Source organism: Haliotis cracherodii, unplaced genomic scaffold (assembly GCF_022045235.1).
Source record: "Haliotis cracherodii isolate W230 unplaced genomic scaffold, xgHalCrac1.p SCAF_8, whole genome shotgun sequence".
In the NCBI taxonomy this organism is placed as follows: domain Eukaryota; kingdom Metazoa; phylum Mollusca; class Gastropoda; order Lepetellida; family Haliotidae; genus Haliotis; species Haliotis cracherodii.
Window position 1 is genome coordinate 25,373,333 of NW_027266341.1, and position 20,515 is coordinate 25,393,847.

Below are 20,515 nucleotides of genomic sequence, written 5' to 3' on the forward strand. Positions count from 1 at the left end.
CAATATTACAGTAACGCGACAGTGTTTCAGTAATGTGACAGTGTTTCAGTAACGTGACAGTGTTTCAGTAACGTGACAGTGTTTCAGTAACGCGACAGTGTTACAGTAACAACAGTACAACAGCAGCCTGACAATCGTTTAATTATAGCACGACTACAGTGTTGGAGGTATGACAGCATTGTTACACCAGCATGACGAGGATCTTAAGGTGTGGCAATGGTGTTATAATGTTCTTTCAGCAGAACTATGGTTGCAATAGTTGAACCTTATTCAATAGCATAACTGTCGCTAGTGAGCTTCTTCTAAATGTAGAATCGTTTCGAATGGGGAACTTTAGACACCAACCGGTGTAAACCACGCTGATAATGGCCTGTACTATATAGAAATATTTAAGTTTCATTGATATACAGCGTGAATGGTTGAAGAGAATATACATAGAGGCCCAATGAAGAGTGTACAATAACAAGGCTAACGTAACACCTTCTGAAATATATTTTGGCATATAGTGAAACACGTCATGGACGTACAGGAATATAGTGAAATATACCATGGTTTGCACTTCACGTATATGGGGAAATATATCATCGTGTGCACCCCAGGTATATATTGAAATATGTCATGGTTTGCAACTCCGGTATAAAGTGAAACATGTCATGGTTTGCACCTTGGGTAAATGTGAATATGTCATTGTCTGCACCTTAGGTAAATGTGAAATATGTCATGGTTTGTACCTTAGGTAAATGTGAAACATGTCATGGTTTGCACCTTAGGTAAATGTGACATATGTCATGGTTTGTACCTTAGGTAAATGTGGAATATGTCATGGTTTGCACCTTAGGTAAATGTGAAATATGTCATGGTTTGCACACTAGGTAAATGTGAAACATATCATGATTTGCACCTTAGGTAAATGTGAAACATGTCATGGTTTGTACCTTAGGTAAATATGAAACATGTCATGGTTTCTATCTTTGGTAAATGTGAAACATGTCATGGTTTGCAACAGAGTTACGTTGTGAAACATGTCATGGTTTGCAACAGAGTTCCGTTGTGAAACATGTCATGGTTTTCAACACAGCTATATTGTGAAACATGTCATGGTTTTCAACACAGCTATATTGTGAAACATGTCACGGTTTTCAACACAGCTATATTGTGAAACATGTCATGGTTTTCAACACAGCTATATTGTGAAACATGTCATGGTTTTCAACACAGCTATATTGTGAAACATGTCACGGTTTTCAACACAGCTATATTGTGAAACATGTCATGGTTTTCAACACAGCTGTATTGTGAAACATGTCATGGTTTTCAACACAGCTATATTGTGAAACATGTCACGGTTTTCAACACAGCTATATTGTGAAACATGTCATGGTTATGGTGTAAATGGTGAGGCATGTGATGGTGTGTACTTGGGGTACATCGTGACAGGTTTATCGTTGAGTGATATCGTGACAGCGGTTGATAGTCGGCAGACATTGAACCAACACATCGGTTCACTTCAGCTGAATCAAGTGGGACTAATGTGTAAGGTCTCGGGTAAGGATTCACATGCGAGGGAGGCGCGGGTAGGTGTGTACAGGGATGGGTGGATAGGGCTGCGGGCATGTTGACGGAGAGATGCGCGGGTAGATGTGTACAGGGATGGGTGGATAGGGCTGCGGGCATGTTGATGGAGGAATGCGCGGGTAGATGTGTACAGGGATGGGTAGATAGGGCTGCGGGCATGTTGATGGAGGGATGCGCGGGTAGGTGTGTACAGGGGTGGGTAGATAGGGCTGCGGGCATGTTGACGGAGAGATGCGCGGGTAGATGTGTACAGGGATGGGTGGATAGGGCTGCGGGCATGTTGACGGAGAGATGCGCGGGTAGATGTGTACAGGGGTGGGTAGATAGGGCTGCGGACATGTTGACGGAGAGATGCGCGGGTAGATGTGTACAGGGGTGGGTAGATAGGGCTGCGGGCATGTTGACGGAGAGATGCGCGGGTAGATGTGTACAGGGATGGGTGGATAGGGCTGCGGGCATGTTGACGGAGAGATGCGCGGGTAGATGTGTACAGGGATGGGTGGATAGGGCTGCGGGCATGTTGACGGAGAGATGCGCGGGTAGATGTGTACAGGGGTGGGTAGATAGGGCTGCGGACATGTTGACGGAGAGATGCGCGGGTAGATGTGTACAGGGGTGGGTAGATAGGGCTGCGGACATGTTGACGGAGAGATGCGCGGGTAGGTGTGTACAGGGGTGGGTAGATAGGGCTGCGGACATGTTGACGGAGAGATGCGCGGGTAGGTGTGTACAGGGGTGGGTAGATAGGGCTGCGGACATGTTGACGGAGAGATGCGCGGGTAGGTGTGTACAGGGGTGGGTAGATAGGGCTGCGGACATGTTGACGGAGAGATGCGCGGGTAGATGTGTACAGGGGTGGGTAGATAGGGCTGCGGGCATGTTGACGGAGAGATGCGCGGGTAGATGTGTACAGGGGTGGGTAGATAGGGCTGCGGGCATGTTGACGGAGGGATGCGCGGGTAGATGTGTACAGGGGTGGGTAGATAGGGATGCGGGCATGTTGACGGAGGGAGGCGCGGGTAGATGTGTACAGGGGTGGGTAGATAGGGCTGCGGGCATGTTGACGGAGGGATGCGCGGGTAGATGTGTACAGGGGTGGGTAGATAGGGCTGCGGGCATGTTGACGGAGGGATGCGCGGGTAGATGTGTACAGGGGTGGGTGGATAGGGCTGCGGGCATGTTGACGGAGGGAGGCGCGGGTAGATTTGTACAGGGGTGGGTAGATAGGGCTGCGGACATGTTGACGGAGGGATGCGCGGGTAGATGTGTACAGGGGTGGGTAGATAGGGCTGCGGACATGTTGACGGAGAGATGCGCGGGTAGATGTGTACAGGGGTGGGTAGATAGGGCTGCGGGCATGTTGACGGAGAGATGCGCGGGTAGATGTGTACAGGGGTCGGTGGATAGGGCTGCGGGCATGTTGACGGAGGGATGCGCGGGTAGATGTGTACAGGGGTCGGTGGATAGGGCTGCGGGCATGTTGACGGAGAGATGCGCGGGTAGATGTGTACAGGGGTGGGTAGATAGGGCTGCGGGCATGTTGACGGAGGAATGCGCGGGTAGATGTGTACAGGGGTGGGTAGATAGGGCTGCGGGCATGTTGACGGAGAGATGCGCGGGTAGATGTGTACAGGGGTGGGTAGATAGGGCTGCGGGCATGTTGATGGAGGGATGCGCGGGTAGATGTGTACAGGGGTGGGTAGATAGGGCTGCGGGCATGTTGATGGAGGAATGCGCGGGTAGATGTGTACAGGGGTGGGTGGATAGGGGTGCTGGCATGTTGACGGAGGGATGCGCGGGTAGATTTGTACAGGGGTCGGTGGATAGGGCTGCGGGCATGTTGACGGAGAGATGCGCGGGTAGATGTGTACAGGGGTGGGTAGATAGGGCTGCGGGCATGTTGATGGAGGAATGCGCGGGTAGATGTGTACAGGGGTGGGTAGATAGGGCTGTGGGCATGTTGATGGAGGAATGCGCGGGTAGATGTGTACAGGTGTGGGTAGATAGGGCTGTGGGCATGTTGATGGAGGAATGCGCGAGTAGATATGTACAGGGGTGGGTGGATAGGGGTGCTGGCATATAGATCGAGATTGGCGGGCAGATATGTACAGGGAGGGTAGATAAGGTTATGGTCATGTTGAAGGAGAGATGCGCGGGTAGATATGTACAGGGGTGGGTAGATAGGGGTATGTGTATGTAGCTAGGGACTTCAATGGGTAGATATGTACAGGTTGGGTAGAAATATCAAACAATATCAACTGAACATAATGACACGTGTGCAGAAGGTCGGATAAATGAAGTGTGCGGATATAGGAGTGGACATCTGTAAGTTAAACCGTGAATACAGTTCGGGGGAGGTAGATAGGTAGCTAAATGGGCACATTTATAGAGACAAACTTAACACATTAACTAAACCTAACATCAGCTGTACCGTTATATAGGTCGACCTTGATCAAAACGCCAATCGACCACAACAGCATGAAGTTTATCAGGTAGATCGACAGGACATTAGCATTAACCATTGGTAGTAAACCATTTATAGTTTATACCAACACCTAGCAGTAGTGCACTGATCGCTATGCTGTAGCGCTGGGGAGTACATATAAATCTCACAGCTGTTCAAGCACAGCGCCAGATGGTGTCTGAAGAGAGAAGATCTTTTATTGGAGAAATACAATGTAATGTCATCGCGTGAACTGCATCTTTTTCGGGAACAATAAAACGCTTCAAGATTAGAATAGTTTTTGACAGCACAGGTTGTACGAAAGGTTCTCTGTGCACATCTATCCTAATGTGAGTGAGTTGGGTTTAACGCCGCTTAACAGTATCTAACATAGAAAACCGCATATTGGTGTACGTACTCCAGTTCCTTTATCAAGCATCTTGTACAGATTCTGGTTCATTTATCAAGCAACTTGTACAGACTCTAGTTCCTTTAACAAGTACTTGTACAGATTTTAGTTCCTTTATCAAGCAACTTGTACAGACTTTAGTTCCTTTATCAAGCACTTGTACAGATTTTAGTTCCTTTATCAAGCAACTTGTACAGATTTTAGTTCCTTTATCAAGCAACTTGTACAGATTTTAGTTCCTTTATCAAGCAGCTTGTACAGACTTTAGTTCCTTTATCAAACACTTGTTCAGACTTTTGTTCCTTTATCAAGCAAATTGTACAGATTCTAGTTCCTTAATCAAGCATCTTGTACAGACTTAAGTTCCTTTATTAAGCAACTTGAACAGATTTTGGTTCATTTATCAAGCAACTTGTACATATTCTAGTGTTTCTGTCAAACACGCTACTGATAATTAGAAGATATAAAACATGAAATCCATAATTAAAGCGAAAAACAAACGTCCCTATCCAATAGAAATCCCCACATAAAACAAAGTCGATTGTACAATTCCGACTATATTATGAGCATGTGTTTATGAATCACTCTCAAATAGTAGTGATACCAGGTGTTCGCGAAAAGGTGAACGTATCCTGCCCCACAGGTTGCACCCGTCACAAACACATGCAAAGGCAAGTCAAATGTTCACTTGAAAAAAACATTGGTACAAGTCAAAATAGGGAATTTCATCGGACATTATTTTTGTCACTGATGCGTCAAATTTGGAAATGTACTTCACATGTCTACAATAAAACTTTTTGAAAGCTTTACTGAGGCCTTGAATGTTGTAACCTAGATCAAACAACTTATTTTTTGCTTGATGAAAACACCTGCCTTGCTGCTTGAAGATACTGCGGGATAAGTACAACGATAAGTTTGGAATTAGACGGATATTAATACATTTGCAGCTCAAGTTGTCGCGTTACTATGGCAACCAACGACAACTTCAGACGTCATACACCGGGCAAATTGTATCCTAATTTTAGTATAGTCATCATTTACTTTTTCGCAGCAATACGCTGACCTGTAGGCTGACCAATAGTGGACAGTGGAAATATACACTACAGCCATCCGCGACAGGTAGCTAACAAAGCAATCAATAATGGCTGATAGTCGATATGAGCACCCACTGGAAGTGTCACTCTCACTGCCTATTGCAGAGCACTTGAGTGTTATATGAATGTGTGAATATGTGAGGTGAGGTGAAGTGGGGTTTAACGTCGCGTTCAAGATGACTTCACTTATATAGCGACGTATTTGCACTAGTGTGTGTCTGCTTGTACTAGTCTGGAAATATGCTTGTTTTATAGTGAGTGAGTGAGTTTGGTTTAACGCCTCTTTTAACAGTATTCCAGTTATATCACGGCTTGTCAGCTTGATGTGGGAGGAAAACCCGAAGTGAAACCCACGAGCACGGGTATGATGCTGACAAATCTAGAAACATAATCGGAGCGAACCGGGATTCGAACCCACAATCATAGGTTTCTGGCGTGCCCAAGGGACGCAGCTCTGCACAGTGAATCGCGGCGCCTTAGACGACTGGGCCACCCGTGCCCCCTGGTTTTATAGTGCTAGTCTCCTTAGATACCATGTCGTAGTTTAACATGGATGCTACACTCATAGATACAGACACCGTGTACTGACTTCGAGCAGACAAGTCCTGTTTTATCCCTAAATGCCGAGAGCCAGGCAGGGAAACAAGTACCATACTTTTAACGTATTTGGGTATGATGCGGTTGGGATCGAACCCCGGACTTTCCCCTCTCTAGGTATACGCTCTGTCCACTACACCACGGAGGGGGTCTGAGTGAGTGAATGTTGCTGAACGCCGCAGTCAGCGTTATTCCAGCTTTACTTCGGCGGCCTGTAAGTTATTAGACCAGGCAAACAAGTGGTCGACAATATGAACAACGATTTGTCGGGGCTCGATGAAATACGATCAACCAGGCCACTCTGGTAACTAACCGACCTCATTGGTGGGCTCTTGCGACAAGCAGTTGATGCGTGCGACCTATTATGATCCAGCATCCCGACACGCTTGTGAGCAACATCGTTACATTATTGTGAGACATTAATGAGACAGCGGGTGGGTCAGTAGAATTGACATTGCATTTAGCCACACTGCGCTCAATCCGTTCTGATAGGGGCAAAGACCTACTAGGCATATTTACCAATATAGAGAGTCGAACCCAGACTCCCTGGTGACATACCCACGCACCATCAACCCAACTAATCACTTCTACCTCATGAATCATATGCCCATATATATGAGCCAATGCTCACCCAAGTACATTCCCGTGAAGATCCGGGAGAACAGGTCTTCAGCCACCCATGCCTGCCGTGAAAGGCAACTATGCTTGTCGTAAGAGGTGACTAGCGGCATATGGTTGTCTGGCTCGCTAACTTGGTTGATACATGTCATCGTATCCTTATTGCGTAGATCGATGCTCATGATGTCAATCACTGGATTGTCTGGTCCAGACTCGATTATTTACAGACCGCCGTCATACAGCTGGAATATTGCTGAGTGCGGCGTTTATACTAATATCCTAATCGCGACCCCATATTACCCTTCTCAAGGTACTACCCACAGTTCTCTGGGGCAACAACCTTCTCGTCCTCGGACGCATTACTCGCAAAATTGTTTTAAATCTAATGCGATTGATTTGGTTTAAACCTTTAAACGAGTGGTCTATTTTAAGCTCTCACAATCAATTGATCTCCTCTAAATCTCAGCGCAGGTATGTTCTCGGAGAGGTTTGTGACTGGCATGCTGGAGGGTTCGTTATCGCAATAGTACGTTCGTTATGATACAGACTTCCTTTTGTATCAAAGCGGAGTATGCCTTGCTCAGTACTCAGCTGACACTTATGGCGTCATTTAGCACCTATGTGCATGTGTTATTGGTGAGACGTATGTTACAATCCTAAACATTGTCCACACTAAGACTGAAGCTGAAACACTGACACAGCTTTACATCCGAATCGATACCTTATAAATACTAAATAATTTCAAGCTGACCTTCCCGATATATTGAGCTTCACACATTGTACTAAATGGGTCACTAGAGTCATCGACACGGCGAGAAAACCTCTAACCACGCGGGTACCAATAAGCGGGCCCTGGTGGGGTCCAGGGTGGGTGGGTAGGGTGCTGCCCCCCCCCCCCCCCCCCCCCCCCCCCCCCACACACACACACACACACACATACCAACTCAAGGATACAGACATTGACAATTCCGAGGCGGGGTAACAACAAGTAACATTTTCGAACCATCAGGTGAATGTTATACTAAACGGGAACGTATAACAATTCAATAACTCTCCTTTGGGGATATATCTGTAATGTAACTGAAACGATTTCTGAACGCGAAATGGCCAAATCATAAACGTTACAAAATTCGCACTTGGTAACCCTGTGGTGCCCTTCATAAGACACGAACTTGAAAATGACATAAAATATCTGAGTATTCCTGTCAAAACTTTACTGGTTTATTAATCGACTTAGGGCAATCTCGTTACATTGCCTCGTCAATCACGTCACTATGAAGCCGCTGTTGCAGGGGCGACGGTGGAAGTGTTGCTTAACCTCAAGAATTGGGTCTACCATAGAACTTTCCCAAAATAGTTGTGAGAATGCGACCAGGTTACCAGCTGTGACGTGCATCCACGTGTGTTTTTAACGCCTAGTACAATCCATATCTTAATGCTGTTTTAATCAATGCCATCTGTCTCAGAGCAACAGAGGTTTAATGCTTCAATCATTCTTTCTATAGATTCCTTTTAACGGAAGTCGGGATGCCGTAAAAAGTCGGTGAAATTAGAACATATTTATTGAACAATTTGAATATAATCTTGTGCGTTTCATCATAAATATATTTATTGTACATAATTCATCTTAAAACTCAACAGCATCGAGTTTCAATGAACAAAGTTCAAAGATTTATGAAGCATATTCTGTTACAATGGGAGGCGTATATAGTACATGGTATTACGTTGATGGATTATGCTGGCAATGCTAAAAGAAGGCATTGGCTGTACTGACAGCTTAGAATGATATGGGTATCACAGTAGTCGTTTCTCATGCCACACACCTCTAGGTGGGGTCTCTTGGTGAAAGAGAGACTTCATAATCAATTGAAGACATATCTTCAAACACGCCTGTCTTAGTCAAATCCATGACATACAAAAGCATTATTTACCTCTTATTCCGGGTCATTGATTTTCGGACGTACTTGTATTGTGAAACGTTTGAATTCTGACAGAAATATATGGATAAAGCACCCGCAACTGCCTTTAAATGTTAAATCCGAACACTCAATAGAGTCAGTCTGCACACCTGCCGTGGAGAAATATTACCTAACTCTGAGTCAATGGTTAAGATCAGCATGGGGCACAAACCTCTTCTGTCGTCTGCTTTTATTGTCGTCTGCTTGAATTACTTTTCCGTTTGCAATTCAATAAAACGTTGGATTGCTGTACACACGACAATATGCTTCCACTCCTGTCAGAAACACAATAAACACATCTCCATGAAAAAAAATATTCTGCGTCATATGAAAAACGTTGAGTGTCGTCTGGCCGCAAAATGTGACAATATTTCTTGATCAGTTACAGCAGACGACACCCGTTTGGGCACCGGAGGGGTTGGGCTGGACAGTCTCCGAGATCGACCCTTCCGTCCGTCTGTGCCCAAACCTCTTCGAGTCCGCCTGGAGGGTCGGAGACCGGACTCGGCGTCTGCTGCCATTCTTATGGCCAGTTTTCTGGCTTGCCGGTCCAGGTACGAGGCATGCCAGTAGTAAGACACACAGAAAAACACCAGAATAAACACAGCCACCACCGGGCTTGCTATGACCAGGGCCAGGGGAAATTCCCGCGGGGGACGAATGTCCGTATAGGTGTTGACTCGGTCCCCTTCCTGCACGAGACTGGAAACATTGGCCGAAGGGGCGAGATCGGTAACATCGGTGTAGTTGATAGGGGGTAGTAGGAGGTCGGAGACGTTGAGCACAATATGTTGACCGGGTAGGTTGGGAGGGGAAGACATTCCCGCCTTCCTGGAGCAGACGAGATTTGGAATAGCGATCTTCTGCTCGTATCCAGACAGGTGTAACCCAGGTGGATGTGTCGTCCAAACATCCAGCTAGACCTAGCAATAATTTACATTTGTATTCACGCACATGTTCATAGTTCAAACACAACAGTGAGGTAAGGCACCATTCACGCCCGACACTTCCCGTGGAAGCCCCGGCCTCCATGTCCAATCAAGACAAGCATTGCTCCTATCACGAATTAAGTCCAATAACAGTGCTATAACTTTCACCTATAACTGCACGAAGCGATCAGTCAGGTACCATTTATATATCGGCGTCTTCTTTGAGGTCCTTACTGGTACAATGACGTATTCAGCACATACAACGCCGCAACACTCCACTTGATTGTAACTACCCAAAAGAATTCCATATGAATCTAAACGACAGCAATATGTCCGTAGTGGTATTCCAAATCAAAAGAACTAACCACTTGTAGAGCTTCGCTGAGCGCTCGATAACTGCGAAAGCCTTTGTAATTACAACACAACGCTACCTGCTTCCATTCACAAACTTGAAGGGCTTCAACGAATGGTAGATATGATTTGCCAATGAAATCCCAGATTTGGGTTTATCATTACAAGGAGAAGCAGGACCTCCAATAAAATGCCACGGCAGTAATAAGCCGGATGGTATCACTCCATTCTGCAACCCGCGTTCGCCGGACTTCGTCTAAATCTCGCCAGAAGTTCCCGTCTGCTTGTAGCGCGAGGTGAGAGCGCGAGACGCGTGCCAGCAGCAGTGGAGGGTATTCTGTAGTCAACTGGCGATCACAGCCTCCGTCGGCTGGGTTATAACGACGATAGTCAATATCCAGCAATCTGTTTCCCAGGTGCTACAATGCGCGGACAGTGGCGAGGACACCGAGGCTGTCTTGTTACATTAATTTGCAAAAGTGGCGTCACCTGAATTCTCGCTGTTCAAAGCTGCATGATAGTTTGGAAACGCTATCACAAAGCCAGAAGCTTGCTTCTCAAGGTTTGCGATAATTTATGTGTTTTTCACAACTTCCCGCGTTCAATTCGATACATATTGTTTCTCTCCTTAGTTCGTCATCCTGCCAACGGAACATTTATCTGCACAGCTCGGGTGTGCACATCTGCAAGACGATTAAATAATTATTAGTTTAGGCGATCATTATTTGTATAAATAATAATTTCTAGATTATATAAATAATAAGAACAAGTTGTCCCATCACTGTCCTGTACTGTCCGCTTATCTAGACTTGCCTATTATGATAGAATTACTACACACCCATAGACTTATCTTTCAGTGTAGCTTTGGGTAAGGCAAGGGGGACCTTTTAACCAGTACGCTTTCGGTAGTGGGACCGGATCAGGTGAACATGGAAATGTACGTTGTACACATCCTGTTAAAGACATGATCTTGTGTGGTAAAACAAAATGTTTAGTGTTGTATACTCTGCAGGGAACATGGATGAGTGCGCAACCACTATATATATATATATATATATATATATATATATATATATATATATATATATATATATATATATATATTTATTTATTTTGGGGGGTGTTCAAATAAATAAAAAATAACATATTATCTTTTCCTACAATGCATGGCATCAGTAAAACAGTCAGTAAAACTGAGGCTTGATTATAATTTAGAACAAATCCAGCCCCCGCTCGCCCCCTGATAATCTAATGGTTGTTCTCTATAAGCCCTATGGCTTCCCCTTATGCACGAGGAGCGTCATCTTGAAGCCGCTCCCAGAGTCTAATTGTTCTCGTCGCAAGATCGCGAATAACCACGAGGGTTACAAAATGCCGACACTCCTTTGAGGGGTGTGCACTGTTTATTTCTCTCCCCTCGGCGACAATGTTGTTTATGACATTCAAAACAAGAGATACTAATGCTATTGATTCCCTTCGTTATTTCTTTACGGTTCCATGAAGTAAGAAAGTTTCGAGACTTTAAAAGAAAATGTCTGGCTATATAATGTTAAGTGTCGTGTTGGGAGATGTTAAGATGTCTGATATTTGGATGTCATGATTTTATATATATATTTAAGAAAATACATTGTTTCTGATGTGCAGTCATTTGTCATACGGGCCCGATAAACACACATCACAACGCCCATTTGCAATTTAGCAAATTAAACTTGACATAACCTTGGCAGTATATGGCGCTATGTCGATGAGAAAGTTGTTGTTGGCGAGCTATGTAAGTATAAGTATAGGATTGGGAAAAGTGAAAATGCGAGAAGAGTATTATACGATCTTCCTCTTTACCCGGCAGGGAAGCGTAATGTACTTGCTGTGTTAACGTCAACATATGACGACTTTGAGTGAGTGAGTGAGTTGGGTTTAACGCCGCTTTTAACAGTATTCCAGTTATATCATGGCGTGTCAGCTTAATGTGGGAGGAAAGCCCGAAGTGATGCAGGTCTCAGACGTTTACACTTCGGTGAAACCCACGAGCACGGGTATGGTGCTGACAAACCTAGAAACATAATCGGGGCGAACCGGGATTCGAACCCACAATCATAGGTTTCTGGCGTGCCCAAGGGACGCAACTCTGCACGGCGAATCGCGACGACTGGGCCACCCGTGCCCCCTGACGACTTTGAATGTATTCGACTCGAATATTTTTAATAAACGTAACATAAGAAACCTGGTATGTGTGCGAAGGAGCAGCGGGGTCAATCAATCTGTTATCGAAATCCCTATTCAGCGCGCAGAGACTGTTCCTAATGACCATGGATAATGTTTTTCAAACTGTTTAGTCCTGTTTAAACTTTGCTGTCAGCCTAGGGGAAGTAACTCAGACCACATTTCACGCGCAACGAATGCTGCTGCTTTAGGGACAGTTCGTCAGCACACAGACACACACAGACACATACAGACACACACAGAGGTTATCAAGCGAGTGTGTTTGGGGCTGGTTGCTATCCTGTATTAGGAATAAACATTGTATTTAACGAACTTTGGCTATATATTCAGCTTTATTTGTCTGCTAACTTGATATAACCGTATACGGCAACTAAAAGTTTACGGCCGAAAAGTTTACACTATTTGGTATCGCACACGCCATGTCAAAATGAAAACTTGACACTTACAACCGGTACAAATGACAGAACCAGTACACTTGTTTCCCATACAATGCATTAATGTAAACGACCTGTGAAGATCCGGGGCGGAATAGGTCTTCAGCAACCCATATTTACCGTAAGAGGCGACTAACGGGATCGGGTGGTCAGGCTCGCTGACATGGTTGATGCATGTCAATCACTGGATTGTCTGGTACAGACTCGATTATTTACAGAACGGCGTCATATAGCTTGAATATTGCTGTGGGTGGCGTTAAACAACAAAGAAAGAAAGAAACAAAACATTAATGTAAACACAAACGTTAACAATGGAATATGTGATGAACTAAATGCGAACGTTTAAACAAATATCAAAGCTAAAATGAAAAGAATGATCACAACTATGCCCGCATGTTATCAGAAATCCGGAGGCCACTGTGACTTGATACCAGTCCGCCTTTCCCTAACGACGGGCTGCGATCTTTTCTGTTGCTATGTGAAGTCACTGGTGTCATTCTTGTTTGTGACGTCATCCTATATTATCTTCTATGACTTTGATATTTGTATTTCTACCATGGAATTGGAAATTACTCGATTCTGATTGGTTAACCAGAGGCTATTTAATCACAATAAACCGCGCTAAATTTAACATTTGAAACCTCACGCTGCACGTTCGGTTCCAAATTCAATTTACCGTGGTTAAATCTACATGAAACCCAGCTCTACATTGACCTCCGTTGTGAGCTCTTTCCTTCATACATGTAGTGATACATTTTAGTACCTATAGATTGTCACATAAGTGAATCGTATTAATTAGACTCGGAAAGATCTTCTAACCAGAGAAAACATGACGTCGTCAAGCTGATGTTCTTTGACCCCGCAACATTGTAGAATGTTCTTGTTTTAATTATGTAGTGGATAAAACAATAAAACCCTTTCAATAATCATAAGAAATCTCTGCAAAAAACAAAGTTTCTGTACGATTCAGACTACAGTAAACTACGTTTATAACGAACATGCTTATAACGAACTGACGGATATAACGAACTTACTTTTTTGTCCCGACTATTTGCTGTAGATATGCTGTGTATATGCTTATAACGAACTACGGTTATAACGAGCTAAAATTAGTGGTCCCGTTGAGTTCGTTATAACCGTAGTTTACTGTATATAATAAAATCCGTCAAGCAGGTGCTTTCCCATTTAAAATACTAACGACATCATATATAAAATTGCAAATAAAAGCATTTTACGTCGTCATGCGATGCATATAAAACAGGAACTTTAGGTTTAACATTACTCTCTGCTTCCTCCATTGATCCCGTTATGTTCCAGGTTTACCACTACGACCCCCTAGCGTTCACCAGCATCCCCCTCGGCCGCGCTGACCGCCGGCCACAGATCGCCAATTAGTGCCAAGCAGTGCCAAGTCGGCACTGAAAAGGAGGTAAAGGCAGACGACAGTCTGAAAACGACCAGTCATGCTTATGATGTTGTAGGCGATCTCCCCCGATATTATGTCCAATAGAATTATGCCGTGAAAGAACTTCTCCAATCTTAGCCAACTGTTCCGATGGCACCGGGTTTGATGTAGGAGGTCGGCTTATCGCTGACATTCAAACGTTTAACGGTAATGAAATTGAGCTTCTGTTCGGGACGCATTTTGGATTTTATTCAGAATATCCAGAGTAAAGTATACAGGTAGTTCAACGAGGGCGTTCGACTTTATCAATTATGTTTCGCTTGATAATTGAAAATTGTCTAGCTTGAAATGAGCACTTTTAATGCGTCGGTGTATACGCGGGGCCGATAGGATAAACTGTTTATAATCGGCCTTGCACCTGGGGCTGATTGGGTGAAGTCGTTGGCGATAGGAGTGGGATGGGGGTTATGTGGGCCGGGGTTCGTGAGGGTTTTTTTTCAATAGGAGAGGTACGTGTGTGTGCGTGCGTGCGTGCGTGCGTGCGTGCGTGCGTGCGTGTGTGTGTGCGTGTGTTTATCCCGGGTATATTAAACACTTAGGCGGCTTGTCAGACAAACCAGTGGTGAATATCATGAGCAACAATACTAGAAGTTTGTTCACACAATGAGCCAGGTAATACATACATTCGTCACCACTCGCCCCTTTCCGTAACCTGCAAGAAGACTCGTCCCCCTATCGATGAATGGTATGTGCGAAAATACGACAAACCAATCAGAATGCGCGTATGATTAAGTTCTTCGTCAAAGAATTCCTCAGAAATAGTTTTTGATTTTACATATGTCTTGCATCTAAAAATATACCCAAGACACAGTTGAATGTATTCAGTCATACTGTATAATTTCGCATGTCCCTTTGTGCTTTATATTGCATCTGAAATATATATAATATATGGGGAAATATATGTGAACCACTATACAACGAGTTGACAATTGTTTTAGGTATGCCAGTTTGCGCTAAGACGGAACCCGGTCACGAAAGGGGCACGAGTCGCTATTCGGCTTGTCTCGGAACAACACGAGTTGGTCACGAATGGTAATACATAGTTGACCACCCAATCCTCTTTGGCTAGTTTTACGACATTAAAGGTCACGGGGGTATAATATGCATGTAAATCCACGAGGCAAAGTAAAGAATTATAGATCTATTGGTACATCGGACGCCAACCACATCCCTAATGAGTGGCAGGTCAAGGAGGCAGGTACTGAGACGGATAGGCGTTCCGTAGATAGATTAACCGGCGCTGTTAGATAGAATCTGCCAGATAATCTGTTCAGGTAACCAAAAGGAAATGAGACAGGTAATGTAGATAAGAAAGACATGCAGATATATAAATAAGTATACATTTGATAATAAATAGATTAGATATATACAGGTATATGACGGGTAGTATGCCAGTTTATTAGGAGAGAGAAGGAGGAGGTGTGTGCGTGCGTGCGTGCGTGCGTGCGTGCGTGCGGGCGTGCGTGTGTCCGTGTGTGTGATACACTGTACTGTATTGTTTGGCTGCTTAACGTTCCACTTAATATTCCATCTATTTACCTTGCCTGGCAATTATGGAACAAACTAGTAATTGATATTATGAGTAACGTGCCACGTAGATCTTGTCAGCGTATAGGGGTTATTTCTATTAACAATCAGTAATGAATGCGTTCGCTACGATCTTAAGTTGACTACATGAACCGCATAACAAGATCGAAGTTTACTTATATATTCCAGCTATATGACCGCGGCCTGTAAATGATCGCGTCTGGACCACGTAAACCAGTGATTAATATTATGTCCAACGACACGCGATGCCGGGGTATTATGACACGCTATCAACTACTTTAGAGAGCCTCCCCATCCGATCCTCTAAGTCGCCTTATTCGACCACCATAGGTTCATGGGGACCCGGAGGGGGCACGGGTGGCCCAGTCGTCTAAGGCGCCGCGATTCGCTGTGCAGAGTTGTGTCCCTTGGGCACGCCAGAAACCCATGATAGTGGGTTCGAATCCCGGTTCGCCCCGATTATGTTTCTAGGTTTGTCAGCACCATACACCGAAGTGTAAACGTCAGAGACCTGCATCACTTCGGGCTTTCCTCCCACATTAAGCACCATACACCGAAGTGTAAACGTCAGAGACCTGCATCACTTCGGGCTTTCCTCCCACATTAAGCAGACACGCCGTGATATAACCGGAATACTGTTAAAAGCGGCGTTACACCCAACTCACTCACTCACTCACTCTAACCCGGAATTCCCACGGGTTTGTGCAATAAGGTAGCTATTATTATAATACATGTTCCCGCATGTGGCCCTTTTAGAGCGGATCTTCAAAAGGGCCTACTGTGTGTGATTTGTGTCTGACTATTATACAATAATTACATTAAGTGTTTATTTAACGTAAACATTGAGCATGATTTTACGCCGCATTTTCCCACAAATTTCATTGTGTGAACTTCAGTAAAGGAAAAACGACCCAGATCGTTGGTGTGACGTGCCAACACTTTAATCTTTACGCCCCCGAACTGCCTCTTCGTCAACGGGGAAACACCATCACCATGACAACAATCCCGTATACATCTATATTTTAGTCCTGAACTATATTTCACACTTTATACTAAGTATATACTTCACTATATGCCGCGAGGAGCTGGCATTAAGGGAGTATTATGTCTATTGATAAGCATATGACAGTTCGACATTTCGATAAATGAGTAGTCACATATTTTATTCATGTGTTTTTATTTATTCAAGCACAATTTGTTTTGCGGGTTCACAAATCTGTGCGGCGGTTTCGTGAGACTGACGTATCCGAAATGCTCACTGGCATTTGAAATCTGTAGAATTAACGAAGACGGATATTGATTAATGGATTTCAACACCTTTATTCTTTTAATCTGACGTTTCAGTACATTATTTGCCTGATAAAGGCACATTTGTAACATAGAGGTTATTACACGAGTGTATGGCCGATGCCATTTATCTTACAACGAGTTGTTTGAAAACGTATTTAACGAGCAGAAGCGAGTTGTAAGATGAATGGTATCTGACAGACAGGAGTGAAGTAATCTGTTTCTAACACGCCCTAAAATCGCACCATTGTAGCTTCGAATCGATGCATATTTTGTATAATATCATGATCGCAGTGGCGCATTAATACAAAACACAACAGCCATGAGTGACGTCATCCAGCTTACTGCTTACTACTCATACCTAGTGTGACCCTCCGCAAACATGTTCCGCCATATCAGTATATTATAATGCAAGCTAGATTACATATAATTATTCTTGGTATAAAACGTCATTTGGTTTAGAAATGTATCTAAACATAATTAATGTCTCTAAATTTAGAAATTGTCTTGCAAAACTAAAATGCGGTTTCCAATCAGTTAAGAATTGAAACCGGAAAATACTGCAAACTACCAAGATGTTAGAGAGTGTGTGTACTGTCTATATATAGACGATGAGTACCAAGGCGAGAATTTATGGATGTCAACTTCTTTTTTATGAGGAACACAACGTTTCGAAGTATATACTTACTCCTTCATCAGGTGATCATTTTCAAGTTGACATTTATAAAAATTCTCTTCCTTATGTGTATCACTTCTAAATGCCTTTCAAAGACTTCATTTTATCCTTGTTTGTAAGTGAACTTGTAGCATGTGTCGATCCACCAGGAACTGTTTTTACCATCAATATTTTGTGTCAATCCTGAATATATATTCAACATGCTCATGCCAGTAAAAATGTAGATATTTGAAAGAATCTCGCATTTTATGTCTATCAGTCTACACAACAACGAAGAGCTGCAGTAGAACAAATAGCATTGTCTCCCTATTGCATCACTACGTTATATGGTCTCTGGTCAGCACACCTTTCTGAATATAGCCAATTAAAAGACAAGTATCATATCTGCGTGCATGTCCTACCTAATCTCAGCTTAGAATTACCACCAAATTACTTAGCAATACGGTAAGCTAACATCAAGTTGTATGGATCCGTCGCTCAACGGGCACAATTATCGCTGCCACACCCAAGAACAGGTGAAATGCACACATTGTAAAGTATCCTTCAAAAGTTCTGTACAACAGATGTTTTGGTTTGGTTTGGTTTGTTGTTTAACGCCGCACTCAGCAATATTCCAGATATATGACGGCGGTCTGTAAATAATCGAGTCTGGACCAGACAATCCAATGATTTACATCATGAACATAGATCCACGCAATTGGGATCGATGACATGCATCAACCAAGTCAGCGAGCCTGACCACCCGATCCCGTTAGTCGCCTTTTACGACAAGCATAATCGCCTTTTACGACAAGTATCGGTAGCTGAAGACCTATTCTAACCTAGATCTTCACGGAACTACAACAGATGTAATAAAACTTTCATATTGCATACAGCTCTACGATCCAACATATCCTTTCTCTCAAAATATCAGCCATTTTAAGTCAGGTTAGAGGCGACCACAGCGATGGAACTGCCTGTCCGACCACGGCGTTTCTAAACCATAATGCTAACGCCGGTATTAGCTTACTCGGAGACACGGAGCTCAATTATGGTTTAAATACAAGCCGATGACAGTACGGGAAGGAACTTAAGCGATCTCTCCAATTTCGCTGATGCTTAATTCATCATTGGATAGATTATGCTCGCGACAATATCATTTCGGTTCAGCATGCCATATAGATCATGCAATTTTCACTTGTTTGTTATCCATCCAGTGAAAGGTTATTGGCATGTTATTACTGCTCTTCCTGGCAGTCCCAATTTCGTAATGAAACCAATATATTTACAGGAAGGTTGAACTGAAAGTGAAATGAGGCAAGAGGGTGAGACTGATGTAGTTTTGACGATGTATAATGTCAGTCCGTTCTCTTTGTTGTTGCGACTCCACGTGCCCAGAACAGTGTGAACTGTAAAGAGAAGTCGCCATGGGGATTGCCGGGAAAATAGGCTCCAAGCACCCCTTGGAAGAGCCAATGAGGACATGGTACTTTCTGTTGGTCGTCTGGATGATTGTGTTATTGTATCCTGACCGCGTCGATCGGTACTCATGCTATCAACCACGTGTTTGCGTAACAAGATTATTTTGTTATGACATAGCTGGCACATGTCTGACGTACTTCGTTAAAAGAAAAGGTGATTTGAAAGGATGAGTGAATGTCATTTTAGGCCGCTGTCAACTATTGCAACTATTGTAGATGAAATAGTATATATAATGTTGATACCATGAGCAGGAATCAGCGTCCTCGGAAGACAATGAAACAGAACCAAAACAGGTCATACAATTAACCCAACCAATCCACATTCAAGCTCTTTCGAAAAATGGCGGACTCATTTGTCGACTATCCAAAGTAATGTCCATTATTGTATTCATAAATGCGGGGCGGTAGGGTAGACTAGTGGTTAAAGCGTTCGCTCGTCACACCGAAGACCCGGGTTCGATTCCCCACATGGGTACAATATGTGAAGCCCATTTCTTGTGTCCCCCGCCATGATAATGCGGGAATATTGCTAAAAGCGACGCTAAACCTCACTCACTCACTCACTCACTCACTCACTCACTCACTCACTCACACATCCAGCCAGCCAGCCAGCCAGCCAGCCACTCACTCACTCACTCACTCACTCACTCACTCACTCACCCACCCACCCACCCACTCACTCACTCACTCACTCACTCACTCACTCATAAATGCCCTAGACACAGTCGCCACAAAAGTTTCGTTTCAGAAACAACATCTCCAGGTCCTTCATCACAAACAAAATTCTTCACTCACGCAGGGGTTTTCAGTCATTAACCAAACTACGTCTACCTCATGAGAGTATGACATAGATTTACATTCAAAATTGCGGCCTCGTACTAGCGTCCCCTCGATGTATCTTATCCAGTCAGACAACTGTTTTAAGCAACTAGCTGGAAAAGGTAGGAAGGAGTGTGCAGTAGATGAGACTAACACAAACAAATGGGAGATCTAATGGCATCATTGCGGCGCCTCTGAGACGCATTCTCGGAAAGATTTTAAACAAAAACAAGTATTGTCCATTTCTCTACTGCTCAGTTAAATGTTTTAGATTTAAAACATAATTTGGAACCATCAGATCCGTCTTTTTGCTTCATCAGTGGAATTGAGACGTTGTTTATAATCTAGTTATTTTGTGGAGGTTCCATTTCAAAACGAGCTTGTTTCCTAATTTAGCTTTTTGAGTTTTCAATTAAGACTATTCCCATTCGATATTAGCAACAGTGTTAGATAACAAACGTGACGTCAATTGTAGTGAATTAAGTCTCACGGGATTTATGTATAGGATTTGTCTGAATAGGAACAATATGTTTTATGTTGAATAAACGATTTAATGAGCCATGAATAGTGGCTTTCACCAAAGGGATGACGTTTCTTCGTAAAGTATTATCTTGACGGATACGTAAGTGAGT

The 20,515-nt window shown here is 43.7% G+C and overlaps 2 protein-coding genes across 2 annotated transcripts; both read right to left on the reverse strand.

Annotated features, from left to right (window-relative positions):
* Positions 1 to 1,516: 1,516 nt before the first annotated feature.
* Positions 1,517 to 5,537, reverse strand: LOC139450875 (adhesive plaque matrix protein-like). Its single transcript, XM_071232710.1, has 2 exons — positions 5,491 to 5,537; positions 1,517 to 3,584 (listed from the first exon to the last, which is right to left on the reverse strand). The coding sequence occupies exons 1-2, from the start codon at positions 5,535 to 5,537 to the stop codon at positions 1,517 to 1,519; spliced, it is 2,115 nt and encodes a 704-aa protein (XP_071088811.1).
* Positions 5,538 to 8,328: 2,791 nt separating this feature from the next.
* LOC139449876 (uncharacterized) lies at positions 8,329 to 10,304 on the reverse strand. The gene has a single exon (XM_071231445.1). The coding sequence runs from the start codon at positions 9,513 to 9,515 to the stop codon at positions 9,018 to 9,020; it is 498 nt and encodes a 165-aa protein (XP_071087546.1). The 5' UTR covers positions 9,516 to 10,304; the 3' UTR covers positions 8,329 to 9,017.
* Between the last annotated feature and the right edge of the window lie 10,211 nt (positions 10,305 to 20,515).